This window comes from Oreochromis niloticus, linkage group LG4, assembly GCF_001858045.2.
Source record: "Oreochromis niloticus isolate F11D_XX linkage group LG4, O_niloticus_UMD_NMBU, whole genome shotgun sequence".
In the NCBI taxonomy this organism is placed as follows: domain Eukaryota; kingdom Metazoa; phylum Chordata; class Actinopteri; order Cichliformes; family Cichlidae; genus Oreochromis; species Oreochromis niloticus.
Genome location: NC_031969.2, coordinates 8,842,243 through 8,861,896, shown reverse-complemented (window position 1 = coordinate 8,861,896; position 19,654 = coordinate 8,842,243). Strand labels below are relative to the sequence as shown.

Below are 19,654 nucleotides of genomic sequence, written 5' to 3'. Positions count from 1 at the left end.
CTGCCTGTCACAGTCTGACAACATGTTGTTAGACGTACTAAATAGCAGTGAGGAGCAGACCAACGTCTAACCAAACCCCGCCAAAGTTTGTGAGATGTTTACGTGCAGACAGTCATTGTTTACAGGAGGCGTACATTCAGCGTCACTGAAATAATGAATAATTAAAAACTGCTGTAAAGAAATTATACATAGAGGCTCTAGCATTTCCTTGATTGTTTCTTAAAAGACAACAAAATACAGCCAGGGCTCTAGAGTGCGACCAAATTTTTCAATGGTGCGACTAAAAAAAAATATTTACTGTTCGGGTAACAAAACAAATATATCTCTGCAACTCTCCGTGTGGTCAAGAACAGACACACATTATGTCCCTATCGTGGACTAAACCAATCAGATAGTCAGGGGCGGGACCTCTCTGATTGGCCGCGGTCCAGTTGAAAGTGCAGGTGGATAGAGAGAAGTGAGTAGCTTGAATAAAGCGATATCGATTCATTAAATCCTGAATCGACTTTTAAATATAACTGTGTTTTGCCAGAAACGCCAGATTCTCAGATTAAAGCTCACAAAACTATTTCAACAACCACCAAACAGCAAATGAGAGCAGGTACATGGATTCCACACAAAGACGTAAACACAGAGAAGCCCGACGCATCAGAATCAGCTTTGTCTTTCTCGGCTTTCTCACATGACGGCCCGAACACGGACACGCTGTCGGAGCTCACTGATTCTGATGCGTCGGGTCCGCTCTGCGTTTACATCTTTTTTGTGCTGATTCTGAACTGCAGGTATTGTCTCTCTCCAAACAAAATTCACCAAGCCAGCAGCAAAAGAAGCAGCAAACTGCGCTTCACATTTGATCAATGTCGTCATGAATTCCCTCTGACTTTTGCTGTTTTGCTTCCACCACGATAAAAAAAAAAAAAAAAAAAAAAAAAAATCACATTTCATGCACAGCTCTCTCTCTCTCTCTGTACTTCAAGAACTCAAATCTCTGTTTTCTGCATTATTCATTCGCTTATTACCCACCAGTCTACCGTTGTTTACAGCGCTGTCGGCCGCTGTCTTTTTCTTTTTTCACTTAAATGACCTCGGACAAGAAACCCTAATTTCTGCTGTTCAATACTGAAGAAATTTAAACTTTTTAAAATCATGCAAAATTGCAGAACATTGCAGAATATTTTTAAGGTTATCTGCTATAAAACGCCAGACCAGAAAAATCTCCTTCATGTTTTTCTGTCTTTTATTCTCAGTTACTTTGACACAAAGGCATCTGCTGTGATGTTCACACCTCTGAAGAAGTCTCACATGTATCAGTACTGATAAATGATCAGAATTATAATATTTCTGACTGTCTGAGGCTAAATTGAATCGAATCAGGACTTTGAGAACCAGAATCGAATGGATTATAGAAATCAGTGATGATACCCAGCCCTAGTGAGCAGCCTAGGCCTGACAGAAGTGGATGTAGCTGTGGGGAATAAGAAAAGATGAAAAGAACTATTGATAACTTTTTTGTTAAGTTAAGGCCTGATCCATCTGAAATTCATAGCCAGCTCTGACACGGTGCCATCAATCTTTGAACGCTGAAAAAGACCAGTGTATCCAGAAAACACATTATATGCTGCAATAAATGCACTGCCCAAGTGTCCCCTCTCCCCACTGCCTTTCAGCAGCAGGCAGCAGCAAACAGGTCGTCAGAGGAGCCAAGATGATGATTAAGTTTAACATTTTCTACAATATTGACAAAGCAATTTAAGCACAAGTTTGTTAGTTAATAATTTAGAAATGAATATTGTCTGTATGGACTGCAACTTCCCCCCCAAAAAAAGTGCACATGTAAAACTGCGGTGTTTAGCGATGCGGTTGAAAAATTTGAGTGCGCCTAACTTTTGTGCCGGTGCAACCGTGGCAAAAAGTTAGTCTAGAGCCCTGACAGCTGATATAACAAGCCGACAAATATAGTGCAGCAGACCAAAACAAAAGAAAAAAAAAGGATAATGAATGAATGACATAGAAATAAAAATTCTACAAGTATAAATGGCATTAAAATAGCTTCTTTTTTTGCCTACTGTACTCCACCACATTTGTGGTGTAGTTACAGTAAAACAAAAATGAAAAAGGTTAACCACGAAGTTTCGGAACAACAGAGCTAATCAGACACGTAAACCACCTTCATCCAGCTGAACATGAATATTTCAAGGAAGCTAACAAAGGCAAAAGTGGTTAAAACCAGCCAAAGGTCAAGGCCCGCCACAAGCCAGCAGCCTCGGTATGAGCAAAGGATCAAAGAAAATGATGGCGAAGAGTGGAAAAAGAGGAAAAGCTGGGTATCCTTTTATTTAGTGAAGTTATAAACACAACGGAAAATTATGCAAGCACTGACATTTGCTTTGCTCTTCTTTAGCTTTTGTGTGGTAGGTGAAATATGTCAGGTAAAGGTGAGCGTACAGCAACTCATTTTCAGGTCTTTGTACCACTTTCTAGGAGGTGAGTGCTTTATTTTCAGGGATGTTTAAGTAAACGAAGATCCTGTAACTTTTACTGCAGTTTGAGGGAAACTGTAAAGTTTAACAAATGGATTTATGAACATAATAAGGTTAATTAAAGAAAAGTTGTCATGCTGTCAGCTGTAGTTCTTACAAAGAAAAATCCATATCAGGAGATCACAATCAATACATGCCTATCTGACATTTCCCTTATTGATTTATCTCATGATCATTTTCTTGACTAATTATTTCATCTATGAGTTATTAGACAAGCAACTTCTCATTTCTCCATTTATCTGCAAATCCATCTAAAAGAAAGATGTTTCTTTTGCTGTCACTGCTCTTATACAGCTCAGATTTAAGGGCAATGTTGTAAAATAACTAACATGGATGATATCTTAGTCATTAAGGTAAAAAGTCCAGCTCTAATTTGAGTATAGTATCCTCCAGAGACCACTACAGAATAAGGCATTCATATCATACTTTCCAGTTCCAATATAATCCGCATTATGTTTCTATAACTCCACTAATCCAGCAAAAATTAAGTTATTCCCATAAATAAAGATTTAAGATGGGGCGGATTTTCCTTTATCAAATGTTCAACATCTCAAAGGCATCATGTGTCATAAACCTAGTTTTCACTGGGGCAGAGACAACTGCGTCCCCATTGACACGAACCAGGTGCAGGCCTCACTATGCAGCTGCAGAAAGCTTTTAACTGATGAAAAACACCAGCTTTACTCATAACTCTCTTTTGTCTGCAGTGGCTTAAAAACCCCAAAACATTTTCTTCCTCTTCAGGCTTCACAATACCTACTCAAACCTCTATTTTTTGGCAGATCCTTAATAAAACACAGCATCTAGCAGTTTGTGACATACACAGGAAAACTGTTAGAAAACACAGGACAGATATGGCAGCCTGTCAAACGCAAACGGAAACTGCTGGCTAAGTAATCAAAAGTCTTCTAACCACTGCCTCCCTGGAGGAAAACAGAGGGGGAAAACAGTTGCTTGCTGTCTGAGAGAACACGAGGCAGGAAGAAAAGGCAGCACCTAACATTTCTGCGCCAACTGTCAGAGATGCAAAGTGCTGCTGCCTGCGGGGCATCGTCTAAAGCGTCGACGTGTTTCAGAGTGCAACCCGGCGGGACTCAAACGCGCAGGGGTGCAAGCGTATCACAGCTCGAGTCGCACGTGCTCTGATCACTGTCAAATCAATGATTTCAAGCTAAGGGTCGCTACATTCTACATCTCTATAGTATGAAAACCCACTACTATGAGCCTGAGCTCCCTCCATTTGCAGCTATCGCACAAAAGTAAAAAATACATGATATGTACCGTTGGCTGTAGTGAGGTAGGCTTTACTGTTTCCACGGGCTTTGTTGGTAAGGTCCTCTGTGATGTCCATGTGAGCCTGGACTTCCTCCTTCATCTCCTCGAGGGTTGCATGCAGGTCCATCTCCCAGTACTCCTTATCCAGGCACTCCATGAGCTCCTCCAGCTGAGCCTTGGTGCTGTAGTACCAGATCTTTTTCTTCTCGTGCTCCCCATCCTCCTCACTAGGAAGAGAGAAAAGGTTAGACCATTAACCATTAGATAAAACCCCCCCCACATTATTTCCTTGGCTATGACACTGCAAGGCTTAAATGGAATATAATTTAAAGGGGCTGAACTCCAACTGCACATTTTTCTTTTGGGCTCCAATAGAGCAGCTTTGCATGAGTCACAGTTCACAGTAATCCTTATGTGTCTTACACAGAGTCTGAAACAAGCTGTTTTACCTACTTCCCCTTCAAGGAAGCTTTGAACAGCAGGTGGGTGGGCATTCTGGACTGCCAGAATAAAGATAAAGAATAACTGAAACATCATCACTGCATCTTCTTCGGGTGTAGCAGCTGCCATAGGGTGAAAGGCAGGGTACACACAGGACAGGTCACACCAGGGTAACACAGAGAGTGCTAGCACTCACATTCACACCTACAGGCAATTTACATTAACCTTTGGACTGTTGGAGGAAGCCGGAGCACCTGGAGAGAACCCACGCAGACATGAGGCAGAACATGCAATCTCCACATAGAAAGGCCCCGACGAGATGGTGGATTCGAACCCAGGACTTTCTTGCTGTGAGGCAACAGCGCTAACCACCAGACCACGCATCAGAAATGATGACTACCAGGTGTTAAATAGGTTTCGATTCTTTGCTTTTATCATGCGTTCAGCTCAAGTATAAAGTTTCTTTCCCCTGAATCAAAGAGATTAAAAAGATTATGGCAAATACTGCCTGGCACTGAGATTGATTTAACCTGTTGTTTGTAAAGGCTATGCTCCAACACAACATCATTTCCGGGCATGAGATGCAATCAGGAAAAGCATGACTGGCACTAAAAGATAAGGGCTTGGATTGTGGGGCTCTTCTATAATTTCTTGACAAACAAATGACTGAATTTATGGAAGCTTATATTGTTTCCCAACAACTTTCACTTTCTCTCTGCAGTTGTTCACTCTAAAGGTTAGAACACAAAAGGGCAATTAATGAGGGATCATCTTTAAAAAATGGTATGCAACGTTATGCATTTATGCCTGCATGGTCTTTTTTTGTTGTATGCCCAAAGCTGGGGCCTGTCTGCTTATGGTATCACTCATGAATAGCTTGTAACGTACCATTTATACTTAGACCATGTAGATGTAAGTACATTTGTTTAACTAAAAACTAGCCAGAAAACCAAGGATGACTGAACTTATTAGGACATTTACAACTCTAAAATAACTAGATGTTGCAATTCAGGCAAATCTAATCTACAGTGGAACTGAGATAACCGAACAGACACTCATTTCATCGAACTGTGCTTCAGTGTTACCCAATATACCAAAGGAGTCTTTTCTCTGAATAAGTTGCAAAGTGGTTGGTTTGATAATATCTCTGGTGTTACATCATTCAAGTTATAATTGGGCAAAGTCATATTTGAGAATAACAATCTGAATAGGTTTTGACCACCTTAAATAACAATGATCAAATGCTTGCTGCTTGGAAATAAGCTGATGGAGCCAAAGAGGCCAGCACAGAATAATACTGAGGGAAACGAGGGCTCCGACTTACACAATAATCCTTCTGTTGAGGAACCAGTATTTCCTCTGGTGGCGGTCATATCCAATGGGCTCCTGGCGGACGTAGGGCCTACATTTCTGCGCCTCAGGCACACAGTCTGTGACACCGGGCACCTTGTGCGCCACACAAATCTCACACTGCCACTCGTCCTCTGGAACTGCTTCCAGTGGTGGTTTCACACACTCCAGGTGGTAGACTGCCGAGCAGGTCTCACAGCACAGCAGGTCACCCAGGCGGTGACACACGCGGCAGTGGTCGTCGTACTGCATGCTGCCGTCAGACATGAGCTCCTCGCGGGCGATGTTGGTGGTGAGGAACTGGTCCACCAAAAACTGCAGCACCTTAATCTTACTTCCAAGAGGACTGTAAGGGTAATCATCCACCTCCTGGTATTTCAGAACATGATGGTACTCCACATCGCTCTCACAGTATGCCCGCAACACCTCGGGCCACGTCATGCCATCAATAAAGTACAGAGTAGAGTTGACGCTGTCCTTGAGGTCAGCAGGGCCAAAGGTAGTGTTGGAGGAGTCCTCCTCATGCAGGATGGCCTTCAACAAGGAAATATGGGTCTCTGCAATTAAAGTGCATTGCTCCTGGCCTACCAGTGCTGCACAGAAGTCCTCGAAGCGGAAGGGGGAGAGACGCAGCACCGTGCTGAAGTTCCGTAGCGCCTCGTAGATGGAGATGGCATTGAGCAGCTCCTCATTAAGCACCAGGAGGTCCTCAGAGGTGTCGGGAAGCTCAAGAGGAGGGATCTCCTTCTCTTCAAGAATGGGAGTTCGAGGTCGGGGAGCTCTGCCTTTTTTCCTCCCTGTGGGAAACACGATGAGATTTGTGAATGAGAAATACGGTACCTCAAATGACCAAGTTCAACGTAAGAAAAGAATAAAGTAACACAATTACTTTTAAAGCTGTCATGGCAATAATTATGTTAAGGATATCACCAGCTTTTGAACTGACATACATTTGCAATATATTACAATGCTCACCTGTAGTATTTTTTAAGGTAGTTCTAACTATTATTGTTTTCAAATATGCCTGTGAAACTTATGTGCCAGAAAAAAAATCAAATAAAAAGACAAAATAGAACATTTTACCCCAAATGTGAAAAAAGTTAACTTTCCAAGTCTGGTTCAAAATGTAAAACCTTGCATCCAATGTGTCCATGTGCTGTGTGATGTAAATAAAATCACAATGCAAGAACTTCCAAACGATTCAAACTCGTATAAGTACTTGAATAGAGTGACATTAAAAACAAACGATAGAATGATATTGCTTTTTGAAAAATGTGAGCTCATTTTGAATCGATATCCTGACTTTTTGTTGCTAGTAACCTAAACAATACACCTGCTGTACCGTGTTAATTAGACTCTCGCCGTTTTGGCCGTTTTTCAGCCTTTGGCTTAAGATGGGAAGGGGTTCACCGCTTTTCTATGGAGAATTTAGTGAACCTGCGCATCTTTAAAGGCTACATTGACTATGAATGATACATATGTACAGATTGTGGAACAACATATAGTGCATGTACATGGTGCTTTGAGTGCTCAATGAGACTAGAAAGAAAAGAAATCAATGTCCATCTTTCTAAGGGAAGGTCTATATTTTTAGTCAAATCAAATCAAATCAAATCACCTTTATTGTCACGTCACATGTGCAGGTACACTGGTACAGTACATGCGAGTGAAATTCTTGTGTGCAAGCTTCACAAGCAACAGAGTTGTGCAAAATACAATAACGTGCAAAATACAATAACGTGCAACAAGCAAAATATAAAAATGGTTAATCTAAAAAGTAATAAATATATGTACGACGACAATGTAAAACCAAGAAGTACCCATATTATAGCAGCATGGCTCTATAATAAAGCTCCCTACTGGAAACCCCGTGGCTCATTGTGAAACAGAAAACATGGGCAGCTGTACAGGGCTACCCCTGAAACCCCGTGCCAAGCAGGGATGGGGAATAGTTTTACTTTCAAAACTACAGCATTTGCTCTCCTCAGGTTTACCGAGTATTAAAAAGAAGCTGCCATTCAACACAACACTAACTATTGAGAACCCAGATTCAAACTCAAAACGAGCACCAGCTTTTTTTTTTTTTTTTTAAATTTCCTTTTTTTTCTTAGTTAAAAATCAAATTTAGATATTTGAATTTTTTATTTTCACTACTTTTTATTTTAATATAGAGTTTAACTTGAAACAATAAGTGTCTACATTATACACAGCATCACAGCTTTTTGAGAATCGGGCAGTGGTAGGAAACTTTTTAGAGCGATACTTTGGCAGAGCCGGGTCGACACATGGCCAGTGTCATTATTAGCTAAATGAGGGAACCTCCACCTCCCTGCATCGAGGAAAACAGTGACTGTCAGCTGGCTAATATTGTTACATCTACTCAGGAATCCCAATACAGTGTTTCCTGGCTTGGTTGCACCACGAGAACAGTTGCTGTCGGTGTTTTCATGAGTTTGAACTTGATTGATTTACTTACAGTTAGCCAAGCTGTCAAAAACTGATAAGCATGCTAGCTAAGTGGGCTAGGTTAGTTAGCCGGCTCCTTTGTGTACCCCTAATAATACACTCAAAGTAGAAAGTAGAACATACTGCTCTCATAAAAAGAACTGGATGTTGCGAACACTGATAAAAAACATACAGGTGTCGTTCTTTAACTAACACAGACTTGTTAAGACATTAGCTACAAGCTAATATTTCCTGCTAAAGCTAGCACGTTAGCAGCTAAGATGGATGCATTTGCAGATTTGATACTTGGAGCCAGGGGCCGGTGGTGTTACAGGTGAAATATGTGTGAGCTATTTGAAGACAGACGTTTGTGACTACCAGGTAAGCTGGTGATCCCCCTGCCGCTTCAGTCTACCTGCAGTAGCCTTAATGAGGGGACTGCGGCCTGTGTGCATTCTCCATTTTGAACAATAACCTAACTGCTTCCTGCACTCATCAGCAGCATTTCGGGATGCATTTTCAAACCCCTGCAGAGTTTGTGCAGACACCGTGCCCGTATTTAAGTACTTATTTACCCGGAGTGCTGGCGTGTGTGCTCTGACTCCGAAAACTACTCTCTGTGCAGTAGCTGGCATCATCCTCCTCCTCCTCAAGCATATCATCTTCCAGGCAGTCAGAGTCCTCCTTGAGGGCCTCTTCCTCCTCGGACTGAGGTTCCTCCTCAATAAACTCATCTTCCTCCGACCTCAGGCTGACAGCATCGTCGTCCTCCTCGCTCTCGTGGTCGTCGTACACAACCGCTTTGGATGCAGGCGTCCGCCTTCCTCCACGACCACCCCTGCCTCCTCTGCCACCAGCACCTCTCCCTCGTCCCCTGCCCCGTGTCGACGGTCCCCCTCTTCTCTTTTTCGGCGTCTTTACGGTCTCCCTTGTGGGGCTCTCAGCGTCCTCGTCCCCGCTATCCCTTAGCCTGGGCTTCAAATTCCTTCTAGGTCGCAAGCCCCGGGCCGCAGCTGGAGATGGCTCCTCGGTTTGTAGCGGTTTGGGCGGCCTGCCCCTTTTCCCTCTCATGATAGGCGAAATCTATTATTTTACGCTCCCAATGTTTGCGTCTCTTTAGCCTGCACGAACGCGAGCGAAAGCGGTACCGCCACAAAGCTGAACCGGCGACGATTCAAACGGTGCAATAGGCCCCGTGAAGCCCCCGTGTCTTTTTCGGGTGTGAAAGCTCAAAACATTAGCCCGGCGTCCCGTTCTGGTGCACCGAGAGCCGCCATTTTTTCTTCTCCTCTGCCTCTCTGGCTGAACAAACAGCAGGCCCTCGCTACAGGAGTCACGTGGTGTCACTGCTTCCAGCTCAGTCGCAACAATGACCGAAATGACAATTACTCCAAATTAGTCTCATTTTCAAAGTCACACTTCTGTTTTTGTTTAGTGTATAGAAATAAGCGCACATTTTAATTTTAACCGAACATAACTGAGGGCGTCTGTTTTTCTGCATCTCCGTGGCTCAGTGCCGTCCTTTAGGTTTTGTTAAGATGGGAGATAAACGGCAACAAAATAATCGAAAGTAATGCAGCTAATGTAGGACTACACGTTACGACTAGCTGTAAACTGGCCAATTAGCTCATATGCATGTGTGGAGGATTTCAGCTGATGCATACTTTCAGAGATTGCAATAGTTTATATACGTGCAGTGCTAATATATTAAGTAGTAAGAACTGAACAAATACAAGCACTTGGTATTAATAAAAGGGGAGAGGATACTCTAATAACTACATAGACACCAAATTATTCAACAAATCAATTTATTTGTCACGATTAAATAGATTTTAAAAAGCCTATGAGGTTATATTAAGGCAAGTATAAAGCGGTAAACTGAGTTAAGATTGGCTTTCGTTTCCCTGTTTGGTCCAGCGTCTAGTGCCTTATAGATACTCATGCTTTGAAATAAACATGCTTGATTTCTTGAAATTTGTGTTACTAGTAGTATGACGGAAATTTTGCTATGAGTTGACGTCTGTGAAAACGAGACGTATGAGTTGTCGTGGCCGAGTGGTTAAGGCGATGGACTAGAAATCCATTGGGGTCTCCCCGCGCAGGTTCGAATCCTGCCGACAACGTCATCTTTTTCATTTCAACAAAGATACCTTCGATGTGTTCCACCTCCTGCCGTGTCACAAAAGCGGAGAATTTTCACCAAATTAAGCCATTTGAGTACGAAGTGTCGCGTTTAGAAAACGCGCTTAATGAAACGCATGAAAATGGTAGAACAGCGCCCTGCCACACAGTGATTCTCATAACCAACATAACAGATCGCACATCACCTATAAAACTCGGACCTTTGAGTCGTTTGCACATGCGGACACGCTGATGGATGCTGTAGTCTAAAATCTTTTGCCATTTTTTGCCATTTTATCTGATGAGACACACAAAAAAAATAGTAGTACATGAGAATGCAAATGTCATCCAAATCTAATTTCTAATGCTAATGAATGTACTCATCTTATATGTATTCTGCTGCCTACATTGTACAATGTGACTTTGCCATCTAAACAGAAAAATGAGAACGGTCACAGTGAGATTTGAACATTTCGGGGGAACACAAAGATCTGTTGCAGTGGCTCGGTGTGGGGAAAATTCAAACAACTCATACTGTGATCAGCTAACCTGCTGCTCTTTGTGGATTTATACAACTGAATTCAATAAGATGTAAGCAGATGTTTCAGAGCTATCTCGGCTGAGTTCCATTTCCTACACCAACAATATACTGTACAGTGTCTTTATACTAGACAGTATACATTTGGTATAACGATTCAATTCAGAGTGAATTTAGAATGAATCTAAGCATCATCAGCTTAAATGTAGATCATTATCTGCTTCATGATGTAATGAAAGACTGACCACCACAGCTACTGTCTATCAGTCCACCGTGGTGCTTTACTGTGAATTCACCACACTACTGCAAACTAACCTGTTTATCTTGCACAAACCTACACAACATTTTCATGCCAATTTTGAATAACACAAAGCTATTATATCATATACAAATCAAATATGTGATTAAAATAGTTTTAGCAGTTTATCAGGTATCACTGAGCAGTCATTACCTTTAAATCTAACCTCTCTTCTTCCTTCCAGGTTCTGTCTTTCTTATTCATCTCTGAGTGAAGTTAGCTCTCATTTTTTAAATTTCCCTGTGAGATAAAAGGTAAAGCCGGAGCTTTAGCTAGCAACACACTGTGACACAGACCTCACACAAACAGTTTGTGTGTTTGCTGATGTTTTTTGAGCTGATAGAAAAACAGCTGAAACGCTATGTCGTAGAGAAACCTCACTCTCTTTGTGCTCCTCCTCTTCTGCAGCGGATACTGACTACAACATAGGACACCTGCACTCACCCGCCCACTAACCCCTGACCATAATTTTTACAAATAATACCGTTTAACCTAAAGTAACTAGCCTTTTCTCAAAATGTTAGCAGTTGAGGCAAAGATATTTTGCTGTCCCCTTCTGGCTGCCTGTGCCTCAATTTTATTCCACAACCTAGACATCCACATTACTCACACTCTCATAACACATACATTTAGGGCCTTGGGGGTGGGCATGTTATACGGCGTCCAGAGAACGCTCTGTGTATGCAACCTCACTTCTGGCACCGGTGCCCACCTCTCAATTTTAAATGCATGTAGACATTGAGGGTCTTAAGGAGGGGCCGTGCTGACACCTGCTGCTCTCTGGCACGAAGCACCATGCCCTCCCGTGTTTTAAATGCACTTTAGAACAGCACGCAGCAACACTACATATGAGCGGGCAGAGGGAGGTTTGGGGTCTTCACACACACCCCCATTCTCTGTTAGCCTTCGGGGCGGAGGGACTGGGAGGAGGAGTTGGCTGTCCGATTGGGGTCTGGGATGTGGTGGCTCCCTGCTACTACGGAGCCAGGGGTTATCTGCTTGTCTCAACCCCGGGGAAAAGGGTAACATCTCCTGGGTCTAGGTGTGGTTTCCACCTCTGGGGGCGAGGGTACCTGGACCTGGGGTATAGAGTATGTTTGGGGAATATGATTGTGTGTACAGTGTCCATTTGTGTCTGTCTCCACGTTGGGTGAGTGATGAGTATTTGTATATGTGTGGATGAGGGTGGGAATGCACGTTTGTGTCTGTGTGTGCCTGTACGTCTGTGTCTATATGTCAGGTCGGGCCTCTGGCCTCTGGGCCTGGGGCTCGGTCCACTTTGGCTGCCAGCAGAGCCTGCGGGCACGTCACTGCAGCCCCCTGTGGCTTCTGCACCGTGGCTGCTAGGTGACCTCTCGTCTGGGGCTCTCCTCAGCTCTTTCTAGGAGGGTGGCATGGTTGCCCTTCGGATGGTCTTCCTTGGGCTCTTGCACTCTGGGGGACTCTGGATGTCTGGGGCCTGAATCTCCTCCATGCCTGCTTCATTCACTGGGGGACTGGGCTATGGCTCCTCATACCCTCGAGCAGATCCTTACATGGAGAAACCTTTTGAATACACACAGGTGTGCACACAGGTGTACGCACGGGTGTTCACAGACACAAACTACACCTTTCTTGGCTGCTACCTCAAAGCACATTGTGCGCTGTCGGTCTTGCATGCTGCACAATAACATTCAATATTTAGTATTTACTCTTATTTACACTTAGCTAGAATATTGCGATGGTGTTGTGTTTATTATGTTGCTCTCTTTTTTGCTTGTTTTCTCGTTTTTTTCTTCTCTCAACAGGTGATCCAGGTGAATTTTTTTAAATGCCCTTTCTCACTGTCCCTCTTCCCCTCTGTTTTTCTTTCCCTCCCGCTTTCCTCTCTTTCTTTCTTTCTCCCTTTCCTATCCCCCAGTCATGTCTGTCCTTCTGTAACAACTGAAAATAAAATAAAATAAAAAAATAATAATAACAAAGGTACATTTGTTTTAAAATGTAAGGAGTATCAGTGAATAAATACTCAAATAAAGTACAGATACCTGAAAATTCTACTTCATTACAGTAACGAAGTATTTGTACTTTGTTAATTCCCACCTCTGGTTGCTGGTACAGCTAGAACTACTGCTGGTACAGCTAGCATGTCGGTTAATTCGACACATTTTGCTACAACAATCATTAGTTTCTTTTTATTGTTTTCTCTCAGTTTTTCGACTCCATCTTTTCGCCAATTCTTTCTCACTAAATTGTCTGATTACCAGTGCATCCCTGCCTTCAGGACAATGACCCCTGTTTTCTTTAAGACACCGCAGTGGAAATGTTGCAGTTTAACATTGTTTGCCAACTTACAGTATAGGGACCGAGCAACTTGGTGTCACCGAATCAAACATCACGTGGAGCTTTGAAGGAGATAAGTATTTATAAGCACACTCGCAAATTCCACCAAGGAGCGGCTCAATAAGCCACTGAGTGACAATCCCTAAAAATGGGAACTGCTTGGTGTAGAAAAATGTATATTTTGCATTTTATAGATGTAATAATATATATTTCAGACCGTATCAAATAAATAATATATATGAATTATGAATTAGAATGGTTATTAATAAGATGTAACTTAGAAGGTTTGCATTGGAGGTGAGCATTAGAGTTGAAAATTATAAAATAAAGGTACACCTTGTTTTTTCTCACGTAGAATAAATAGAAGCTTTTAACCAGTAGGTGGCAGTCACACACTAAAAATTGGTCTCAGCATACATTGTGGATGGAGGAGCTCTTATATAAATAATTTAAAATCCTTCGATTTAAAAAGTATGGATAATTATCCGGAGCTGTGTTAAAATGATATAAAGTAAAAATCTTGTACTGATCTAAAATTGAAGTGTGAGATAGTTAGTGGCAGCATTAACAAGCTGGCATGGGTACAAAGAAACCAATGTTTGCAATACACGGGCAATATTTGCATGAAGAGTGGTTAAACAAAATGCCATATTACGTTACAGCAGAATATGACATATTGTTCTGGAGGTGCTGGGAAGTGCAGGCTTTCAATGCAACTTTTGTATTGCAGTTTTCCACTTAGCGCAGCCATAAAAGTCCCCACAGGGCAGGAACATGTAGGAGCTTATGTCATTTACCTGTGATGCCAGCAGGGAGTGGCGTGGGAAGTGTCAGCCTTTGCATGCCAGATAAATACATACACTAATGAAACATGGGATCTGATAACTTCATCTCGTGTCAGACGCCTACACAGAGATATATATTATTTCCATTTAACTTCATCTGTCTGACAGACCGCTGCCCACTCAGGTGTTCTTAACAGCAGTAAACAGTGAGCACAGAGCAAACAAGGCTCTGATGAGCTCAGCAGACTGGCGCTCAGTTTTACATCATTAATAGCTGCTCTTTAACTCAGTGTAACAAATTAATCTAAAACCCCATTTGGTTCATAGCCTTGGGCAGACCGTGTATCATACTTCCTCATTCCTCCTGCACTGTGGGGAAAAAAACTAAACAAAACAAAAAAACACCTGTAAAAATTTGTATTTTTCCGCCAGCTGGGGAGCAAGAAAAGTACAGTAAAATAATTGAAATTTGCAGCAATAAAAATCTCTAAAATCTCTGTATTTTCATGGGACAGCTATTTAAAATTAGTTATTTTCTTTATTCTACTTTTACAGATTTTTTTTTACATGAAATAAAAGGTATTTATATGTGTAACAACATTGAAATTACCTAATAATATGGCCAAATACTATTCTAATACAATGACGCAGGCTTAAAATGACAACTGAACAGTTGCATGTTTCCCACCAATGCTGCCAGACATTTCCACCCCAAAATACCAAAAGTGGTGCCCAAAAGCTAACAACAGCACAGCACCACAAAACCACAGAGGAAAGGAAAACGACCACTTCTGCTTGCAACATTGCGTAATAGCATGTCAAAATGTCAGCCAGTCATGTCCGTGTGTCATGCCAGTAACTCTGAGGTCATCACTACGTGGTCTGGTTTTAGGATTCAGTTTAGCGACTGGAATTTTTTAAAAGTCTTTTAAAAGGCTGCATTACGTTATGTAAAGTTTCAGGTAGTTTTCCCTTTCATTTTTATCTTAAAGACAGTTGCAATGAAAAAAAAATAGAATAATGCCAAAGGATTATTTTTACATCCACAAAAAGACAATTGAGGCTGAGCCAAAGTCATGCATTCTGTAGATCTTTCCAGCACGCCATTCAGTACTAAAGCAGCACGCTATGTGGCCCTATGCAAATAACCTAAACAGGGGAAAAGCTACGAGATCGGATGATAAGCTTTGTGTATTTTACACGTAAAAATTGCATATCTCTCTGTCATGCATTTCCTCAAACGGCCAAATCCAGTCACACTCAAATATATAATCTGTCTAAGAACAAGTATGCCACACGCGTATCCAGACAGAGTTTAATAGTAATGCTCAGAATGGCACAAACAGGTCACATGCACTCCTCACTTGTAAATCCTCAAATCGTGATAAAGCGTCCACAAAGCAGAGCAGAGAGCTTTTGAAGCTGACACTGCTGCTGTCGCCTGCTATAGCAGCACCATATGGCAAATAGCCTTGTCAAGCATGAGAGGCCAAACCCCCTGGGGCAGAGTTTGTACTCAGGCCTCACACTTTTTGAAAGGCCTCCCAGAATTCTGAGTGGCCTATAACTGTGTAAGGTTTAAACATACACATACCCAGCAGAAAACCCCCGACATTCACTTTATTTCAGTCTCTATACTGGTCAACAGATGTGGCAGAGTTAGTGTCTCATCAGGTTTCATAACTGGTACATGTCAGAAAGATGAATAGATGCACTGGAGCAGGATGCTATCCTACAGACCCGGGATGCATTCCAGCTGAGCAGGCTAGAAAGAGGACAGCAGCGTTGATGTAACAGTGTCTGTTTAAGGCGGTCTGTGGCACCCCCCCCCAACCCCCAAAAAACCTGAAGGCCGAGAGAGGAGCCACACTGAAGGGAAGAGCTTAAGTGGCACTCTTGAGTGCTACAAGTCGAAATGTGGAGCAGACAGTGCAGCAGACTGTGGCTAACGTGCTGTTAAAGATCTCGCTGGGCTGCAGCAGGGAGCTGCACGCAGAGCACCCCGGGGTTCTCTCTCTGAGAGAAATGAAATTGTGAGCTTCCTCTTCACTGCTTCTAAAGATCAACTGACACGGCCGTGTCATCTGTGCCTTAAGAGGCAGAGAGACATTTGGAAAGCTTTACAGTGAAATGAGACCTAATGTCTTGACTTACCCGTTCTTAGAAACTCACTGACTCTTTCACTGCCACAATTCTGGACTCTCAAAGGATTCCCACCAGTATTATCAACAGGTCTGATGGAGTGATGGAGAACAGGGGTGGCACCAAGGGGGGACCAGAGGGGGCACTGGCCACCCCCTAAAATCTGATGCCCCTCAGTGGCCCCTCCCTGGCAAAACTGTCATATATTAGTAATAATGTAATAAGCTTGCAGAGAAGATGGTGCCAATCCCTGGACAGATCAATGGTGCAACTCAGGGCCAACATAGGCAACAGTTCACACTCTTACACGCTCTAATACTTAATTGTCTTCCCTGTCTTTACATTCTGGTAGAGTGAATCTTAAGCTGCTTCCGCTCCCCCCACCAAAACAACAACAACAACAACAACAACAACAACAACAACAACAACAACAACACAAATTGCATCTGAATGAGGGAGATTACTCGATGTTAGTGTATTAAAAAGGATAAATCATTCACATGTCGTTTTGCATGCACGCTTCAAACATACTGGTGTCCTGTATATGAGTTTACATGAATCCTGCACCAAACTTGCAGTCTGTATTATCTGCAGTTCAAGCATGCACGGAAAGTCTAAAAATAGCATCTGTTCATTAATTATGACATTGGGTTTCTTTTCCACACCAGTGCTGATGAATGCAACTCTCAAAAAGTCGTTGTTTTTTTTCCCTTCTGAGATTCCAATAAATGCTTAACACCCATTCACAGATGATAAAACAATCTGTGCTTTCAGTGAGTGCTAACGAGTTACAGTACAATCTGCTGAAAATCAAAGTGGGCCTGCCACTGCGATCTGTTGCTCATGGCAAGTTTCAGGTCTGCAAGCTCATTATCATACTGCAGTGACATGCAGAGAAACCACTTGCCCTGAATGTAGTTGTAGGAAAAAAAAAAAACCCTATTTAAAACATTAAGCAAGGTTAAAAGTTAAAAGTACAGCATATCATATTGGTTAGCATAACACATTTCTCTCTTACAGATGAAAATTTGAATTTCTAAATCATAAAAGTTGACCTTATGTTGTACAAAGACTGTATATTAAAGATGGGGGGGGGGGGTGTAAACCAGCCGTGACAAGGGATTCTGCATGCTCATACTGTAATAGCATCATAAGGCAGGCTTTTCCTAAAGCATATACTGCTTTATTTTCTATTTTAGCCTTTATGTAATCATAAAACATAAAATTATCCATAAAATACATAAAATTATGAGCATCATGTTGTTATCAGTCCAGTTCTAATACCTGACCATTTTACAATTGTTTTTGTTTGTTTGTTTGTTAAACCACTTAACACCAATCTGTGAGTCATACACTGTTGTGTCTAAGAATTGCAGACACGTTTTCCTACAGGTGGTCAGGAGAAACATTCAACAGCAAGCATCTACAGCTATCTGTAAAACACGTTGGAGGCTATATCATGGCTTGGGTTGTATTTCAGTCTGTGGTGTTGGGGATCTTGTGCCTTATATATTTGTATCTCCATGTTTGTTTGCATGTTTCAATGAATCGCTGCATGTATCTCCCATTTTCTTAGGAAAATATAAAACAATACGGGGTGGCTTGGGACTTATGAGCTGAGGGCCATTTTCACGACTTCTCTACAGTTTGACTTGTTGCGCCCGGCTGATTGGATGCAAGTTTAAGGCATTTCTGCAATAGCGTTATTTTTTTATCTGTCGTTTATGTACAGTCTTAGGTCTGTTTGATATGTTTGCTATTTTTAGCACAAAAATGACATTTTAAAGAAAAGTTAAAGAACATAAAACACCATCAATCCATCTTCTTCGGCTTATCCAGTTCAGCACTGCAGTCTCTCCCAGCTGTCACAGGGCGAGAGGCAGGGTACAACCTGGACAGGTCACCAGCCTGTTGCAGGGCCACCTGAAACACCACAAACAGAGGAAAACGCCATGTGCCTTTGTCCTGTATTTGCTACTTCGTGCCAGAAAGATCGCCTTTTATGGTAAAAAGTATAGACTGTATATAAAAGATGGGCGTAGCCACCGTTGCTTGTTTTGAAATCGAGCATGACGCATGAGGGTTTGCTCTGCTGACGGGTCAAGACTAATGAGTGTTTGCACAGTGTCAATCACAGACAAGCCAATCCCTAACACATATCCAGCTTTGTGGTGCATAGTAACACTAAGCACTGATCAGGATTGTGTTTAAAGGTCGTACATAAAGTGACAAATAGGGTTGTCAACACCTTGTTAGAAAAATGCATCTTTAAGTTACTTCTGCATTTTTTTAAAGATAGAAATCATGACCATCTTTTATACACAGTCTTTAGTTTAAAAAGAAAACAAGAACACAACAACAAAACAAGAAAACGCTATTTTTGTCAGCGTCTGTGATGCGGGTTACTCAGCAGCAGGTTGAAGTTATACATACAGATATACACTTACTGCTGTTACCACCTACATTCTACTAAGTCTCTAACAACACATGTAGGTGTTTCAACCTGTAACAATTTAGAAAATTAAAGTTCAGTTTTCTAATAAATTATTGAAACGAGCAGACCGATATCACCATCATGTGTTTGTGAGGTGTTTAGACTGCTGCGTCTCTGTGGTAACCAAAGCTGCTACACCACATAAACTTTGCCAAATAAAGATGATTGTGATTCTGATCAAGCTCCTTGACAAACTTGTGGTAATCCAGTAGCAGCACATCCAACTATTTGTTTAGACGTGCTATGTCTTTAAATGAAGACAGAGCAGGGAAATGTGTATTAAAAAAATGTGGCTGTGACACTCAATTCAGGAAATGCTTGCGTTCCTGCGGCACTGCTGCCATTTTCTATTTTTATTGTTGACGCGAGTTGACACGACTGCACATGGAGGAACTTTGCATGCAAGGCTTTTCTGCCGCAGAGGCGCTGCAAGATGTGAAGCAGCAGGATGGCTGCGGGCTTTTGCTAGCACTGACAAGTTTTGTTGCCAACTCATTTTCATTCTTGGACTATTAGAACAGCATTTCATTATTTACTCTTCAAAATGATCCTTGTTTATTTATTTATTGATACTTTTTGCTGGGATTGGAGCATCACTTTAATCCAATCTGAAACAAGCCATTTCAGCTCCTCCTTTTAAGCCACATCCTATGATTGGCTGCCCCCCGTGATCAGATTTGAACAGTTGTGTGGGGATTCTCTTTTGTGCTTTTGGCTTAGAGGGGCTACTCACAAATGGTAACCTCAGTTTTATAGGCCATATTTAATTTGAGTGCAGCCACTGTGTATGCCAGAAAAAAAGGCAGACGCACATTAAGTCTGCCTTGTATCAGTGGTATTGCTCTTGTCGAGGCTTCTATACTTGAGTGAATTTCTGAGGCAACAACAACTTGCGTTCCTGTGGAA

At 42.0% G+C, this 19,654-nt stretch overlaps 1 protein-coding gene and 1 non-coding gene across 8 annotated transcripts in view; one reads left to right on the top strand and one right to left on the bottom strand.

Annotated features, from left to right (window-relative positions):
• bptf (bromodomain PHD finger transcription factor) overlaps positions 1–9,491 on the bottom strand; it is a 28,444-nt gene extending 18,953 nt beyond the window's left edge. For 2 of the 7 annotated variants that reach the window (XM_005468467.3, XM_025906761.1), the window contains exons 1-3: positions 8,627–9,489; positions 5,581–6,403; positions 3,822–4,042 (exon numbers count right to left, since the gene is read on the bottom strand). In XM_005468467.3, the coding sequence (XP_005468524.1) occupies positions 3,822–4,042; positions 5,581–6,403; positions 8,627–9,122 (1,540 nt within the window). In that variant the 5' untranslated portion in view covers positions 9,123–9,489. Of the gene's footprint in view, positions 1–3,821; positions 4,043–5,580; positions 6,404–8,626 lie in introns of all 7 variants that reach the window. The other 5 variants (XM_025906760.1, XM_025906759.1, XM_025906762.1 and 2 more) reach the window with 5 other exon arrangements.
• Positions 9,492–10,092: 601 nt separating this feature from the next.
• trnas-aga (transfer RNA serine (anticodon AGA)) lies at positions 10,093–10,174 on the top strand. Its single transcript has one exon. It is a non-coding gene; the product is annotated as a tRNA-Ser (tRNA).
• The last annotated feature ends 9,480 nt before the right edge of the window (positions 10,175–19,654 follow it).